Source organism: Halichoeres trimaculatus, unplaced genomic scaffold (genome assembly GCF_033239565.1).
Source record: "Halichoeres trimaculatus isolate MK-OKI-2021-1 unplaced genomic scaffold, fHalTri1.1 fHalTri1_scaffold_10, whole genome shotgun sequence".
In the NCBI taxonomy this organism is placed as follows: Eukaryota; Metazoa; Chordata; class Actinopteri; order Labriformes; family Labridae; genus Halichoeres; species Halichoeres trimaculatus.
Window position 1 is genome coordinate 26,452,501 of NW_027437187.1, and position 18,215 is coordinate 26,470,715.

Consider the following 18,215-nt stretch of genomic DNA (forward strand, 5'->3'; position numbering starts at 1 on the left):
GCTTTACATGTATCATTTTCCTTTAGATCCAATATTTGATTCCAGATTTGTGGTTTAACCTGGCCCGACACTTAAAACAGGGGGCGCTAGACTAAATCACTTTCCTATTTGTGTTTTGAACAACTTCACCTCCAAAGGTAATTCTGCTCCTAATAGACGAGCACTTGGCTCTGGATGTGGAGCAGGTCGTCACTGCTCACACCTCCCTCTGTCCACATGCTGAGGTGTTTTTGGACTAAACACTGAACCAAAGTACTTCCTCCCAGTCTCGCCAGCTTGCTGTGTAGTTAGCCCTGTGATCATTCATTAATCTCTGCATGAATGAGTGAATAAGCCTCAGAAACCTTGTGAAACATAGTGGGTACAGAGATTTAGACAGCCTAAGGTCAGCTCTAACAAGTTAAACAAGTTTACCATCCACAGACTAATAAGGGTTGCAGCATGTGTTGACCCAGATGATGACGAGTTCCCATTTAACTTTTGGTGGCAAGTTTAACCCTTAGTGGACATAAACTATAGCTTTCTGTCATCAACTCATAACATTTTCTGTTTTATTACCAGCTCTATTCCTCGTGCCTGTTCCTTGTTTAACTTTGCCACAAATTTCACCCCAGTGAGAAAAAGTTAAGCCTGGATTATACTTCCATTAAAAATCTTTGCTGCAGCAAATACTGTGGGCCCGACATTCACTGTCTTTTAAACTGTAACTACCTCTGCATAACCAGGCTACAAGCCCTGTGACTGGTCCACTTGCAAGCATTGTCGTTACCTGCTGTCCGAAAAAGAGCTGCACCAATCCCATCCTGGTATCGAGTATTGATCGAGGATCTGATACAGACTCAGAAAGTTAGACCAGATACTGGTGACACAGGACCGATCCATTCTATATCTATATCCACAGCAGCTCAGCAGTTTGGAGGTATTTCACGCTTGCTTCACCAAAAAACTCTGGCGGCATCTTACAATATGTACAAGTTTACTTCCTCACTTATCCACAGCTGAGGTTTAAAGCAAAATTTTAATTCCCATCAGTACTAGAGATTAACTCTCCTAACATTTACACTGAGGGATGGGTACTTTTATAGGTACCAACCAAATTCTGTCCGTAGTACCAAGTACCAATTCACGTATAATTTGAAAGGTACCATTTTTACGTACCTCAACATATCCATGTGGCTGTGAGAGAGTAGAATAGTAGGAGTAACTGTGTCCATGCTGGACATGAACACAGCATTTTAAGTGTATATATTGAAGAATAATTGTGTTAAATTGAAAAACTTTGGGATTTTATTATTGAATAAATTTATATTACCACATTAACACATGCAAAAGTACCAAAAATTGGTACTGTTGAGTACCGATACCAGTTGCCAGGTACTGGGCATGCGTACCGTATTGTTTCAAATGTGAATGGTACCCATCCCTATTTTACACCTTTATTATCCTATATGATAATGATAGAGTGACTTTGGACATATTTTTATTTCATTTCAGATCACAAAGTTAGAAAAGCTAAAGGTTGTCAGAACATAATGGTCAGTCTCATCTTCATGTTAAGGAATAGAGAATGTTAAACTGACACTGGTATCAAATTGAATCAGAGTAGCCCAGGTATTGAGATTGGTATCGGGATTTTAAAAGTCAGATTGGTGCATCCCTGGTTGTTCATCAACTGTACTTTAAATCTGCTCTGACGGATCCTTACTGTTCTGAAGGAATTATGGTCAAAAGTACACCGGTCGGCTCTGTCCTGTCACAGCACCGGGACGATTAGGTTTCTGTCAAAGTCAATGTGTCAATTCACACTGGATCCAGCAGGTTTCAGCAGATACACAATTCTCCTATGTTTACCAGATGCTGTGACGTGTCAATTTCAGAGGTGTCCCAGTCCGATATTGATATTGGATATCGGTCCGATATCAGCAAAAAAAAACAAGTATCGGTATCGTATCGGAATGCATCTAAAATCTCTGATATAAGCACTCAGATATAAGCAGTTTCTGTTACCCATTGGTTAATAATAAATGGGTCAGTTTTTCCTCATACCTACTGTTGCTGACTACTGTTCTTTGTTTGAATAATATCACTTAATCAAGCCTTTTCTAACATGACAGACATACTACAAAATAAGTAACAAAAGTATGCATGTTTAATGCTGATATTGTATCAGATTAATATCGGTATCGGCCAATACTCAATGCTGCAGTATTGGTATTGTATCGGAAGTGAAAATGTAATATCGGGACATCCCTAGACTCAATTTACCATAGGGCAGATTGATCAAGACAGGAAGTTGTGGCCAGAGTCGACCTAATAACACCCAGTGTCTTTCAAAATAAAACAAACCATGTTAAAACCAGATCGTATTTAGCTTGACTACAGCAACAGACCAACATAAAGAAGGGAGCCAGACCAGGAGTCAAAAGGTTTTACAGCCCAGTATGATTGAAGAGAGGCTTACCAATGGAGAGGGAACTTCCAACTCCAGCTGTGTGTTCAGTCCTGCATCGTGTGAGTTTATGGATGGGAGAGAGCATGCAGTCCTCTCGCAACAGAGCAGTCAGACTGGAGACGCATCTGGTGTATTCCTGGTGTTAAAAAAAACAATAAATAACTTCTCAATATTCATCAGCTCCAACTCTGACATGCTCAAAGTCCCAAAAGTGTCTGAAATAAGAAGACAACCAGACGGGACCAGAAACTGGTGACATCACAATAAAAATTGCAGAGTGCTGGGACCATTCGCTGAAACATGTAATATTTTTTAAAAAAAGCACCTGCAATCACAGTGTAGCAGAGGCATAAACCAGGCTTTAACCCTGAATATAGAACATGATATTAATAGTTAAAATCAGTGAATTATTCAGGTCATTGATCAAGCTGACAAGCCAGATATCTTTACGTTTCAGTCAATTCAAGGCCTTCACGGAGGTCAGTCTTTCTGTAGGAGAATATTGTGTTTTATACAAAGCTTGGAATAATGCTTCTATAGATATTATCCTGAAGGCTTTAACGTTTCATGTAAATATGCATGAGTTTTCTGATGCTGGGGAAACCCAAGACCTTCTCTCAGGCAGTTCCAGCAACAGTGAGATGTGACCCGAGCTCAGGAAGCGTGAGATGAATTTTTTCTTGGCAACCACAGCCTTAAGAGAACAGATTGATTAATGTCTTGATGAATCACGTTGTGTTGATTCACAGTGGTGTGTAAAACATCACGTGACCTGAATATCGCGGTAGGAGACACAGGAGATTCATTACATGTTCCTGTTGACCAAAAACTCAAAAATATACAACAAGCTGTAAAGTGAAAGTGATCATGGAGTGTTCAATTTCACATCCCTTTATGTTTTCCTTTTTTATTCCTTGTGAGGAATAAATTGTAATCTTCTTTGATCCAGTGGAAAAGTCAGCTTTAATTAGAAGACGAGAGACGATGAATGTAGCTGCTCTTCACGCTGTCAAACTCGCAGCACGTCTTTGAACTGCAGCTACAAACCTGAAATATTTAACCTGCTCCCCCTCCGTTATCTGACTGCTGCGCCACAGTGGGAGCCGACCTGTCAATCAAACTGATGTTACCATAGCAGCAGCGTTCATCAGCTGGTGTTGAATCTGGTTCGCTGTGTGATCTGTGGCTGTGTGTCTCTGCCTGGGACGACCAAGTCTTCTGCTGGTGGCTCTGGATGAGGTGCCTGTTGTAGCTCACACACACTAACACACACTCATGCACTGACACGTCTGTCAGCAGCTGGACTCAGGTGACATGTGTGGCAAGTTTGAGAGATGTGAGGGGGGAAACAGAGAGCAAAGAAAAGAGGCAGAGAAGGTGAATTTATTCAGGGATGAAGTTCAAACAGGTTTTCACTCTTGAAGCAGAGCCTCACCTGGTGCAGAGTGCGGGGGAAGCACGCCTGCCTGGTTGTTATGCTCAGCTCGCCTCGACTCAGCACCACGCAGCACACCACAACCTCCTGCGTCTCTTGAAACAGCCTACTTTTCTTTTTTTTTTTTTTTCCGGTGCACAATGCAGCCTTTATGTAAGGCCTCCATAATGGAGCCAGCTCCTTCACTCATGTCCTCATTGTCTTGGCCAGGATGAGAAAAGGCTGCTCTTTAGAGAAAGCGGGGCTGAGCTCACCCGTGAATCATGCCAACAGTCACGCTTGTTCTCTGTCAGAGGAGCCAGAGAGGGGGGAGGGGGCAGAGGTTTTCCAGGACCCCAAACCTCCTGGAGGCAGTGACGTTAAGGTGGTTAACTGAACCCTGCGGGGGTAAGAGAGAGGTTATGACCTTGTGGTTTCCCTGTGTCTGTGGGTGGCCCCTGACAGCACTGACCCTATGGCTGTGATTCTGCTTGCAGTGTGATTGGTCTGTCTTGAACATGTAGGACAATCGCACCGGCTCCTGCAGCAGTGGTGGCTTGTGGAGCTCTTGTCTGGTGTTGCGGGGGTTGCCATCGGGGGGGCTTCACAGCAGGAATGCTGGCCTTACCCTCTGAGCAGCCCTCAGCTCTCCATCACAAGCGCAGCGACTGTTGCTGGCGGCTGCAGCAGGGGAAGGACAGAATCCATACGAAGCATACGTCTGTTGTCACCACTGCAGTATTCATAAAACCTCCTCCTCCCCCCGCCTCCCTGCTTCCATACAGCACGCTTCTGCAGACTGTACTGCAGGGAAACTGAGGTGGAAATATAACCCAGCAAGCAGCTACTCTTAAAAGAGCGTGTCTGTTAGGTGAGAGTCATGTTAAGGTGGCGTCTTTAGGAGATGAAATGCAGACGTAGTCGAGGGAAGGAGTGTTGTGGGGGTTAGGTGAGGGTTGCTATACGTTGTGAGATGGTGTGAGACGGGAAATCAGCATGCATGCCTCCTCCTGCCGTGCTCTGCATTTCCAGCATGGAAAAAGCAGCGTGGTTGCTGTGGAAACAAATCCTGAATCAGTGCAGACCCCTCCACTAACCCCACAGTCCCCTCCCTCCTCCTCCTCCTCCATGGCCACCTCCCAGCGGCTCTGGAGCTCAGACCGCAGACCGGCCTACTTATGGGAGCAGGGATAAGGCTCTGTGCAGGGATCATGTCCAAAGCTCCACACTGGATCTCAGAGCAGGAACGAGGGACAGTGAATACTGCATACAGCAGATAGACCCCCCACTCCAACCCCCACTCCCACTCCCACTCTCCCCCTCTCTTTCTCTATAATGCTGCCATTAAATTTCAGTGGGACATTCAGAAAGTGATTTGTATCGAGAGTCGGCTGCATGGTGGGTCATATCCCGGTTATTTATGAGATGTTAATGTGCCCCCTCATGTCCCCTTCATACACACTCATAGATCAAGAGGGAATTCGCAGTATTGCCATGGCAACTGAACAGAGATTGCCTGTGATAACCTGCAGTGCATTGTCTGTCACTTAATCTCAAATTAAGCCTGATTTGCTCATTTCAATGGTTGTCAGCCTGTTTACAATGACTTTAGTTTGTTGATATTCTCATTCAGATCATGATTAAATGATAGGGATGTAACAAAAACTACACTTTAAGAGCCTTGATTGACATTTTGTACACAATTCCTGCTCCAATAATAGTTAAAGAAAATAAAACTAAGTCTAGGCCTGTCACGATAACAAATTTAGCTAGACGATAATTTTCCAAAATATTATTGCTGATAAACAATATTATTGTCAATATTATTTTGATTTTTTTTTCAATTTTTTCATTGATGTAATTATGATAAATGGGATAATAAAGTGAGTACACCATATCAAAAGCAAGAAACTTTAATTTCTTTAAGAGTATTTAACTGTAATTAAAAGGTCAGGATCTTTTAAATAAAATAAATTAAACAAAAAATATAATAAATTTAACAAACAAGAAAGAGAAAAAAAATACAATGAAAATGAAATGAACTCTCTTTTAGAAAAAAATTGATGTCAATAAAAATAATTAATACTAATCAAAAACAATAAAACAGACCCTGTCCCTAAAGAAAAAACGAAACTCAAAAAAAGGGAGTTTATACAGTTCCTGAATTGTTTGTTACATGTACTTTTTCCCAGTCAATCCGTACTGTCTGTCAAACATTTTTAACATTTCTGGCTTTCAACCGTATTGAAGGGCTGCATTTCTTTGGCCATGTAGCTGTCTTTGAGCGCCCACCATTTGGCGCTTTTATTTCTATTTACTTTGCAGACCAAAAGCCTCAGTAAGATCAGATTGTCAAAGAACAAGGCTCTGCTGCACCTCCCTCTTCTTCTTCGTCGCCACTATTTTCAAACAAACCCGACATATCAGCTCGTTGGTGTTCATGAGCTCACACTTTGTTCATTCTGATAAAAAACAAAATATTCCCACACTGGGACTGTGGCAGGCGGCTTGAGAACCGTATCTTTCGTGCCGTCACTCATATTAGCGTGTGTTTCCTCCTTACCCCCCAGGATGCTCACTTTAGCGCTCTCCGTGTGTACGCGCGAGCAGCCCTGTCGCAAAAGATGCCAAAGATCGCATTTTTGACAGATCGACCTAGATTGACATATGCACCCCGATGTTAGGAAAGATAGACGTAGTGAGCCATCTTCTCATTCAGCCTCTTTGGTCGAAAGAGAGGAGAAAAACAAACATGCATGCACGTGTCAGTTTATCCAGGCTGGCAAACTTACCGAGGACGTTTTTATTTATCGTTTGGTTAATCAATTTATTGATTATGGTGACAGGCCTAACTAAGTCTATCTGATGTTAGGGAATACCATGTCGAGAAACTTTTAGCGTGCTTTGACTTTTATTCTACACTCAAGAAGCTCCTGCTGCCAATACACATCTGTAAATCAGGGACTATTAAATCACCAGTTTTTAAATGGGTAACTTGTCCCCTTCAGGTCACCCATCAGCAGTAGAGACTGAAGAGTTTTCCACAGTTTACTCCTCTATCCAGGGCACATGTTGCATGATGTGTGTGAGGCTGCAGCAGGACAGCGACTGACTTCTCCCTGAGCCCTCTGGAGCTGATGTGTCACGTAAGCGGGCTGATGTGAAGCCGTTGTGACAGTCAAGTTGATGTGCTGCCTCATCTCAGCTTCTGGAATAATTAGAATGATTGCTGCTTGACTTGGAGCAAAGAGGGAGCATCTCTATTAATGTGGGATGAAAGACTTTCAAGAATAAGTAAAAATAGAGATTCTGCCTGATTTGAATGAAGAATAAAGCGGTGGAGGGGAAGAGCACTAAATTTCTTCTTGTTATGACGAAGTGGGCTTTCATTTACTCTGAATTCAAAGCTGTACATACAAGAGATTAGTTGCAAATCTAATTTGGACAATCCCACCTACTTTAAATTCAACAAACCATCAACTGCTGAGTAAACAGAGAGATAATGTATTTTACCTTAATGTTGCTCAAAGAATGGGAAAACTAGTTCAGACATTCCAGGTGTGTTTTATCACTCTGATTCTGTAAATATCTGTGCAGTGTTCTTGTAAAGTTTTAGCACACATACTCTGCTGCTGTGTAATATTTTGTCTTTGCAGCGTCCCAGTTTGCTTTGGCCTTTAGCCCACTTCACACAGACAGTTGCTGCTGTCCGCTGCACAGAGGGATCGGGGCCAGGCCGCTGCCTCTTCAAACTCTGTGCAGAAACTTTTTTAACTGGAGTTTGCAGATTATTCAGCAGCTGCGTGGCCTATTACTTACCCCAGATACTGTATCCCAGTTAGTTTTGAATAGCGGAAGCTGCTTTTTGCAACGACTTTGACCTTGAGGATGCCGAAAAGTAATCAGTCTTTCAGTTTCTGCATTTTTCAGTGAATAGAAAATTGGAACCAATTCATGCATGCAACAACCTGGTTCTTTTTTTCTTTGTTTATGCTAAAAGATGATTAAAATACAACACACATTGCTCAGGTGGCATAAATTAAACACCTTCAAAGCCTTGACACAAATAACAAGCAGATTTCTTGCAGACACTGTTGTTGACTGTGAGATATAACTGCAATATGATTATGCACAGATCATTTTCAGTTTTTATGTCTCAAACTGCACGTTTAGTTCCCTCCATTATAGTCTAGACTCAATCTGTTTTTCTTACCTTTAACATGGGTCTTAAAATGAAAAGTAGGAGATTTTCTAGCACACACTTAGCACATTTATGCAGTTTGAAGAAGATGACAGCTCTACAAAGGTCGGAGGTATGAGATTCATGTGCAACAATGGAACGGTAGCCCAGGAGGAAAAATTCCCAAACTATGTAAAGTGAAGGCTTATGCCTCTGGTCTATATTAAGCTGCTTTTCATCAGTAAAGAGACTATGGATACTAATGCTGCATCAGGTGCTCCTTGAATGATTGTACTTTACCAGTTAAGAAGTTGTTCTTAACTTGTATATAACTCATATTCAATGCAAAGATGTAGTAAAATGGTGCCTTGCCCAAACTTTTAACTTATAATTCAGTGTTACATACCACACTAATGCAAATAAATAAGTCAAAACTTTCTTGACATGACCATGACTTGTTTAACCATCATGTTTATCCTTAATTTGACACCAGTCACCAAGTTTGTGTCCCTTTCAGATATGGATGGGTACTGGATCAGGTACTTTTAGGTCCTGACCAAATTCTGTCTGTAGTACCAAATGCTGATTCATGTAAAACCATATTTTAGGACCTAAACGGATCCTTGTGACTGTGAGAGCGTGGAAGAGTAGGCAGTTTTCCTTCCTGATATTAGGAATCGGTACCAATTAAGGAACTTTTATAGGTACCAACAGAATTCTGCCAAAAGTACCTGATACCGATTCACATTAATTCAAAAGGTACCATGTGTAGATACCTAAATGCATCCTTGAGACTGTGAGGGAGTGGAAGAGTAGATGATTTTCAAAGCTTGTCATGAAAACAGCATACCAAGGTTATATAGTAAAGAATAGATATGTTAAATTGAAAAAAAGGTTTTGATTAAAAAAACAAACATATTTTTTATCACAAAAACACAAAACAGTACCGAAAATTGGTACAGAAGAGTACCGATACCGATAGCTAGGTACTGGGCATCAGTACTAAATCATTCCACACGTGAAAGGTACCCATCCCTTCTTAACATGAACACAGCATTGCAAGTTTATAAATAGAAGAATAAATATGTTAAATTATAAAACTTTGGGATTTGATGATTGAAAAAAAATGTGCATTTATTTTCACCTAAACACACATAAAATACAGAAAATTGGACATTGGTACTGTATTGTTTCAAATGTGAAAGATACCCATTCCTGGTTTCAGAGCTGGGTGATTCTCACGAAACTGTCCTGACTTTTGTAAAAACAATTTTAGGTCAATTTTGCTAGGTTTAACTCTCATTAGCAGCAAGCAGGGTCTCAATTACCTGACTCAATTAAAGTGAGCAATCAATTAATTTTTTAAAATACATTTTCATAATGTTTTATTGAGTCATCGACCGAATAAGTTCATTACCGTAACACATTTTCAAATGATGATAACTGAATATGTATGAAAGGTGGACTTTTTATTTTTTTCATGTATTTTCTACTAATAATTCAGAATAGCCACATAGTGTAAACATTCAGAGAAATGTTTATTGATATAATAATTTTAGTTATTATGTTCATCACCGTAACAAAATTGCATGTTTTATACAATTTTTTTCCTATAGTGTAAATTTTACAAATAAATAAAAAATGTCAATTTTCAAATCTTAAAAGACTTGACAAATAGTTCTTGTGCAAACATAAAATTTGAAGTTGCTACTTATTCCCATCCAAGTATTTACATATACAACAAGTGTTACGGTAATGAAAAGTTGTTACGGTAATGAAAAGCTTAAGCTCAAGTCAGAACAATGTTGTTCTGACTTGAGCAGTCTTTAGTGTTCATTTTACCAACTATGAAACTAAATTTTTCTGATGTTTTTCGATGCAACATAAATGCAGCACAGCTCCATCACTCTAAAAAAGCTTTAAGACATCATGTATTTGCAGCCAGTTTTGGCAACAAGCAAAAGAAATGCAGCAGCTGTGATTATTGTCTCAAAAGAATTAGCTTGGTCTCTTTTTAGTAATATTTCCTCAGGCCTGAGCGCTGAACTCTTTCCAGAGAAACACGCTGTGGAGCAGTATACTGCTCTGTAACTCTGTGAGTCAGCTGTTGAGTCTCTGAACAGAAATCAGGTTATGAGTGATATCTGGAAGACAAAGACTGTCAGAGGACTGCTGTTGACGGGCTGTAAGCCCTGAGGAGCGGCTTTACTCATGTGTTTTCATGTCTGGCTAGCTTTACTCATCATCATCGCAGACAGACTCGTGTCCAGATCTGCAGAAGTCGTGGAGTCATGATCTCTACATTTAGGTCACAGAGTGCGGCAGCTTGTAATCTGCCAAACATTCGCTAACATCTTCTGTCTTGATTTGACATCTCTTCCTCTCATCACGCAAGATCTCTGTCTCTGTCTCTGTCACACACACATGCTGCCTCCGGCTCTCACACTCAGTCGCTCTCATGCACACAATAAATGCGGCTGGAATGTGTGATGTGGACTCGATGTGGCCCAAGCTAGTCCTGCTCCATTCAGCAGTAAATCCCCCTGGTTTAGGATTTGCTTTTTCAGTGTTGTGTGCCAGTGACCGTGCTCTAAACTCACCGTAAGAATCTTTCACCGGCTCGTCATGTTTTCCCAGCGGGAGGAATGTGAAGTAATGTGCCTGAATGAGCTGAGTCATAATTAACGTCAGGGTGCTGATTGCTGCATTCTTTGTTCGCAGTCAGACACCTGATGATCCTCTCTTTGGTTTCAGATTCCTGGTGAGGGATTGTGAAATCTTGCTGCAGGCGAAATGAGTTGTATTCTTTTGAATGAAAGGCAGTTTACACTACAGATATTATCAGGGAAACGTCGAGGCCTGCATCAACAAGACAGCTGACAGACAGAGGGAGTATTCAGCTGGAACTAAAACAAGCTGTATCTGTTTTCCTTGTCGTCTTGCACAGGTTGTAACCACAGCTCTAATCTGTGATGTCTAATCTGTCATACTCAGGCCTCCCCTTCCCGAGAGCTCTATGGAGAAAATGAAGAGGTTCAAGCGGCGTCTCTCTCAGACATTACGAGGCAGCCACACCATCGACGAGTCGCTGTCGGAGCTGGCTGAACAGATGACCATCGAGGAGAATGGCCTGAAGGACAGCGGTGAGTCGGTAGAGCTGAGGATGAGCTGCTGAAGTCTCACTTAGTTTACTTTAAGTGTCTGTGGGCCTAAAAATGACACCAGGGAAATCTTCAAGAATGAAAAAAAAGGTTGTTGACAAACATTTATACATAATATTTAACGTTGAATTTAATGCACTCAAGTAGAAGACCAATAAAACAGCAGCATTAAAGATGTGCATTTTGGCTTCTGGTACAAAAGCCCTGTTTCCACCAAGCAGTTCATTTTGGTTCAAACTGTTACAACACTCCTAAGGCTGGGGCTATACATTATTCTCCCGTTTTGATTCTTTTACAATTTTAGGGGTACAGATCATAGACTGTATATAGAGTGGACAGCGTGGCTCCATCATTTATCATTGTGCATTTTTGAAGCCAAAATGCCGCTGTCTCGGGCGCAGCCATTGGTAGCAGTTGCAGCAAGAGTCTGCGCAGTAGAGACGATGAGGGATTCTGGGAGAATCTGAGTGGAGCTGGGTGACAAAAATAAAAATTATTTTTTTTCTTTCGAGAGTCTAATCACTTCTTGAATCTACCTCCCGACATGTTTTACAATCCCCGGAAAAAATACACGAAAACGGCAGCTGTCAATCATCGCTAAACGTTACGTAAAGCCTCGTTTTAACCTCGTTTAACTAATATAAACAAAACTTTTTAGAAAAAAAAGGACTTAAATACAAGACAGCCAAATGATATTTTCAAATCACCACAACAATCTGACGTGAGAAACATTTCTACAAGGAGTATTAATTTATTAAAGTTTGACCACAGTCCATGTGGAGTGGCTGGAAAGCCAGATTTTCTAACCTATACTGCAGCCAGCCACCAGGGGGAGCAGTTTTTGCAGAGACCTCACTTCGAGCCGAGCAAGCGGACGTCCATTTTTGTTACAGTCTATGGTGCCGATTCGATTTTAGATTGCGATTCTATTTGCGATTTTAAGTTTTCTTTTTTAACACCAGACCATGTGAAAAATGATGATGATGATAATGTCTACAGGCTGCCTTATTTTCTATTAAAATGCACATCACCTGACTTCAAGAGAAAACATTTCACCCTCTGCTGGAGAAAAGTGGTAACTTATTTCCAAAGAAGGTGAATTGCTGGATGTCTCCCATCGTTGCTCTTTGTTAACTGTGCTGCGTTTTTCTTCTTTGTTGGGTTTATTAGTTGGGTACACTGTGTCACGATGCTATGGCATCACGTTATTATGCAACTGACGCAGTTATCGGCATCTGGCTCACACACCACCTACCAGGAGGGGGCACGGTTGGCTGTGGGAATGCAAACCAGGCTTAACAGATCCACCCCGTACCAAACCGTACTGATCTAAACTGCACTGCTTGGTGGAAATGGGGCTGAAGAGAATAAAACAAATACATTGCTCATGTATCTCAAATCTAGGCTGCAGTTGATTGGCTTTTTATCTCCATCAGCAAGTGAATCAAGGACCCTGGAGTCCGACCACATTTCCATCAGCGACCAAGACTTCTGTCACAACTTGTCCAGAAAGAGTGACTCAGTGGCTTAATCAAGTGCACTATGGACGTGTAAAATATCCAAAGTGTTTACGTAATGCAGTGCCTTCCTAAAACGAGATTTGGTAGATTGGATTTTAATGCATTTACACAACACTTCAACCAAAGCCAAATCCACATTTTATCCAACGCTGACCCAGAGGCTCTCTGTAGATAAAAAACTGAATCTCAGTGTTTGAATTTTTCTTCTGGAAGCACCTCAGGAGCTGTGTCTGACTCCTAGTCCATTTTTTTATCTTCTGTCTGACATATCTCTTTTATTTTCGTATTTGTTGACACACTGTTCTTGCCGCTCTTACGCCGTGTCCTCATGTTACATCACCAGTTTGGATCCCACTGAAGGTTGAGGCCTTCAAGCCGTCAAAATAAAGCAAAGTAACACAGCGGCTTATCTCTGCTGATATTCACCAAATCTGCAGACTGGGAGTGAGGGAGTGAGTCTCAATGTGCTATCACATCGTTTCCATGGTGTTTAGGGTCTGGAAACATCCGAGAGTTTCCATGACATCGCCACAGCAACCTGGATGACTTAGTGAAACCATTTCCCCCGTTTTTTTCCCTCCATCTTTCAGCTCCTCTTCTTCTCTTTGGCCGCCCTGACCCTTCCCAACAAGCTTCTTTCAGCCTGTCCTCAGTTTTCCTCTCTTGTTTTTGGTCCAAATGAGAAGTTTTTTTCCCTTTTCTTCAATCAATCAGATCGTCCAAGTCCACCCCCCTACCCCCGGTCCCCACGCCCTCTGAGAACTAACCGGGCTTTGTAAAGAGCTTTTTGTGCAGTGATTAACACCAGGTTTGGCCAGAGTGTTCTGTGCTTGCTGAGAGGGGACACAGACTCGTGTTGTGTTTGTGTGTGTGGGCCTGCGTGAGTGAGGGGATTTCAGCAGCCTGTGGAACAGTAAGTAGGGTAGAAAGGAGACAGAATGGAGTAGCCACATGAGATGTGATCTGACCTCAGTGATCGGGGAAAAGCGTTTCGGTCCTGATCTGATTATATAACACTTATAACCCCGGCCAGAGGCTGCAGCAGCTGCACAGAGATAAGGGACAAGTGACAGAAGGACCTGGATGTCACATAAGGGCAGTTTTTTTTTTTTTTTTAATGAAATTTATGAAAATCAAACAAAAACCCACAAAAAAACTTGCAGTACTTACAGTTCATGATGAAACTTTAAATCAAGACCAAACCATTTGTTATTCTCTAAGTTATCTAACCATTCAATGATGACCTGCTGTGGTTTTATATGGTCCCAATAGAAAAGTTCAGAAAGGTTTGGTTTTATTTGCTGATAGTTCTTGTTTTTAGCCTAGCACACCTACAACACTCTGAATCAGCCTGCAAAAAGCCGCCCAAATCCTGAAGTGTTTAATTTTGGCTGTAAGCACAGAGAGTTGGTTGGTGAGAAACTGGAAGCAGAATAAATCAGGAAACTATGAGAGGTGGATGTGGTGACGGGGCATGTTTCCCTTCAAAGCTCATGAATTGTGCTCATTTGGTGCACTTACAACACGAGGCATGTTTCTTTAAGAACGTGTCCTTCCGCTTTGATCAGAGGATAAGACGGAGACATTTCCTTGAAAAAAAAAAGTATATCTGGGTTATTACACGTCAATACTCCTTACGACAGACAGCACCACATCTAAAAACATTTAAGGATTGTGGTAGATATTGTATCTTTAACAGTCTTTGTTGTGTTAGTTAAATCACATGCATGTTACCTAGACTTCCCTTTATGCTACATGCTAGTAACTAGCAGCTGGTTGTATTTTCTTACTTTGAAATGAAACTGATGTAAAACAAGACAACCAAAAATCTTGATTTTTCTTTACTGAGTCATGATCGTCATCCTCTTAAACCGCAGAGATAAAAGTGACGACTCCCACCCAAACGTGCATCCTCAGCTGCTTCAAACACTTGATATCGACTCAGTCTCATTCACACACAAACCCCTCTGCCGGACATTCAAACCCTCTGACGCAGAATCTTATTCATCTCAAAATGAATCACTCTCTGAAAAAGGTCATGTGTCTTTAAAATATTATTCTCAGTGACGCAGTTTTTTTCTTTTTCCCTTTTGGGTATTATTTTCTCTGTAACTGCTTCCTTTACCTCCTGATCATTTCTTTTTTTCATTCACATATTGTATGACAGTTTCACACTGCTGGGTCTCACTGCCTGGTTCAATAAACAGCTTCTCTGGGGCTCCATTTTCTCCACACTGTCAGAGTTGGAGCTGTATCTGTTGCTACTCTACACATAAATCTTTTACCTCTGTCAGCCCCATTCTCCCTCTTTGAATAAATGCTTCTCTTTTGGGCCGTTTCAGGGCTTTTTCTCAAGCCTAAACACACTGTTGAGAATACCAGTGCGAACACACAAGACTCTCTTTTCTGCTTTGGTTTTGGTCATTTTAAAAGTTACTCTGGTTAATAGAGCGAACACAGTGCAACTCACTTAGTTCTGTTTACAATTAGTGAACCCTGGTTTCTGCCTGAGGCTGGAGGGATGCAATATTCTGGAAATGTAAGCACATCAAGATCAAGAGTTTGCGTTTTCTGCTTATTATTATTTTTTTTTTCACTGCCGGATTAAGTGCTGTCCAGTAGGTTCCTGTCACAAAGTGAGTTTATAGGTACACCACATTTCAGTACCATGCACTCACTTTTGCTTTTATGTAGTATAAAAAGGCTACATAAAAAAAACTGAAGTCCAACATATAGGAACACATATTTTATGTGCCATAGTATTTGTTTAGCATGCAGCAGCTCTCACATGTTTGTGTGATTCCATGCAGATAGAGAGTTAAAACCTCTTATGTAACTGTGATTATTTCATGCACTCTGGTGTTATGCTATGTAACCACTAATGTGCAGTGTGTGATACACAATACATTTAGGTAGTAAGCCAGTAGGGTGCCTCCAGTTACCACACCTCTGAATAATGATTTCACCAGCGGACACATCATCTACAAAAATTAAGCTCCCCTGATACTGGTCAGGACAAAAAAACTGCCTGTTTAATAACCCTATAAAGGCTAGCTTATTGCCAGCGCTGTGATTTGCAAATTAACTTTCCATTGGTGGTAGATTAGAAACCAGATATGGTAAATTGATCATTCTTTTAGCATATAAAACATGTGGAGATATACTTTCATAGTGAGTTTTCAGAACACTGTTTCCTTTCACCAATGTGTTGGCAGAAATCCAGTATAAAAGCATAAATAACAAAACATTATGGTCTGGACTGCAGTTGTTCCCATCACTTAAATACTCTTCATCCTGTTTTTTACCACTGCTTTTTAAAAGGATACAGCCATGACAATTCTGGTTTTTAAGAAATATGTGTAAAATATTCATTTCTGTTCATGGTTTATTGCACTTTTTAGCATTTGAGCTAGTCTGTACACATGTTTCAGATCAGGTTTGGGATCTAAGGGCTGTGTCTGAGCAAAAGTGTTATGCAAAAAATGACACTACATCATGAAAAAATGTAAGTATATGCTCTGGCAGACTTAGTTTGGAATAATGAACACATTATAGTGAACTTAAAAGTTGCACTTTTATGTTCTGAAACACTCTTTTGTCTGATTTAACATGAAAAGAATTGGGTAAATGGGTCATTTTTAATAAAAAAGCAACACGATCTTTAAATGGATTTTTGGAAGTCTTTCATTTTTTTTATTGACTCTCAAAAACGGAGACAGGAAGAAACAGGTGAATGTTTTTTGCTTCAGAAAGAACATAGGTATACTCTATGAAACAAAAAATCAAAAGGTGTGTGATGTTATAGATTGAATGGTAACCCTTTTAATGTGATATGTGACATGTTGCCCATTTTGTTCCATCAAACTCACCATTAATCACAGCCGTTGTTTGTGTTATTAAAAGATTAAGTGCTTGTTTAGTAGCAGTAACACTCAAGCTAAGTCAGCCACCCAAACACTAATTACTTTGCTGGCTCTGTTTTTGTGTAATCATCTCAACATTAAATCATTTGCTCCTCCACAGAGCCCATCGTGAGGAATGGTCGACCTCCGTCAGCCCACAGCGTCCACTCCTTCCTCCACCAGTACACAGGCTCCTTTAAGAAGCCGCCGTTGAGGCGGCCTCAGAGCGTCATCGGGGGAGGCCTGGGCTCGCTCATGGTCATGCCTCGCAACGGCAGTCGCCTCGGTGAGACACACAAACAGGCTCTCATCATATCCAATGACTTCATGGACTGTGACTTTAAAAAGAGCTTCAGTACAGGAGATTTAGATACAGTAGTTAGCTTGGCTTTCAAATATCAACCTCCAATCTTTTAATTTCGCTATAGGATTCTGTAGTGGGTATGTAGATGTACAACATTCAAAACATGTGAAACTACATCTACAATGAGTCAGTTGCAAACAGAGTGACCCACATTATAGGAAATTATGTGTACAAATTTCTGCTGGAGGCAAATATTAATGCAGAAGCACAAACATATCAAACAGCAAACAGTGAAACCAGTGTTAGACTCACAGAGATGTTGAAAAATAAACTTCAGATCATGAATTTGCTTTGTTTATAACCCAGGTATAATCTCATATTTACACAATACTTATTTTTAAAGGTAAAGCCTGGAGGGAATGTTTGAGTTTTTTATGTGCATGAAACCTGAGTTTGATAGTTAATGGAGAAATAACAGCATGATCCATGGATTTGTCTCATAAGGCCCCTCAGTAATGAAAGAAATGAGCTCTATCAATCACACCCATTGAACCGTTAAAGCTTCTGGTGTGTAACTTCTGCTGAATAAGAACAGAGGGCCACAGAAAGTGTCAGAGAGGGTGTTTTTCCTTCCTGTTGAAGTCATCAGGCGTTGTCGAGCCCTTCCTTGTTTTTCCACAGACCTGCTCTGACACAAACCCCTCATCCTCCTTTTCTCTCCCTGTTTTTCTTTCTGTCTGGACTCCAGATATCGTGCATGAGAACCTGAAGATGGGCTCGGACGGGGAGAGCGATCAGGCGTCTGGGACTTCCTCCGATGAGGTGCAGTCACCCACGGGTGTTTGTCTGAGGAACAGGGGGAACAGACGCATCTCTGCAGAGGTGGGATTTATTTCTCAGAGTTTCATAAACTTTCATCGTTCTTTGTGTTTTTTCTTTTAATGGATGGATCTGTTGGAGGATGTGAGTCACCAGCTGCTGTAACAGGCTCTGACATTTGAATGTTTTGCTGCTATGAATCATGAAACATTTATGAGGCTGGAGGTCGTACCTGGTATGGAGGTTCAGCCTCCGCTTTGTTGGAGGTTATTTTTTTATTTGTTTGATGGCAGGAAAGTGGGCTGAGGGAATAAGTCTTTTTTTTTCTCTATAATAGTGTTAATTTATGTTGTTACTAACACAAACAGGCTCTCATAGTGTGACATGAACACAGGGAAGTCCTCAGCTGTCTGCATAAACTTAGAAGGACATGAACACACACATGAACATGCCCACAGTGACT

At 41.1% G+C, this 18,215-nt stretch overlaps 1 protein-coding gene across 2 annotated transcripts in view; it reads left to right on the forward strand.

Annotated features, from left to right (window-relative positions):
• The window catches only part of LOC141796097 (cyclin-dependent kinase 17-like), a 42,491-nt gene that overhangs the window by 4,657 nt on the left and 19,619 nt on the right, over positions 1 to 18,215 (forward strand). For both annotated transcript variants that reach the window (XM_074677016.1, XM_074677017.1), the window contains exons 2-4: positions 11,041 to 11,189; positions 16,751 to 16,915; positions 17,682 to 17,815. In XM_074677016.1, the coding sequence (XP_074533117.1) occupies positions 11,063 to 11,189; positions 16,751 to 16,915; positions 17,682 to 17,815 (426 nt within the window). In that variant the 5' untranslated portion in view covers positions 11,041 to 11,062. The remainder of the gene's footprint in view (positions 1 to 11,040; positions 11,190 to 16,750; positions 16,916 to 17,681; positions 17,816 to 18,215) is intronic.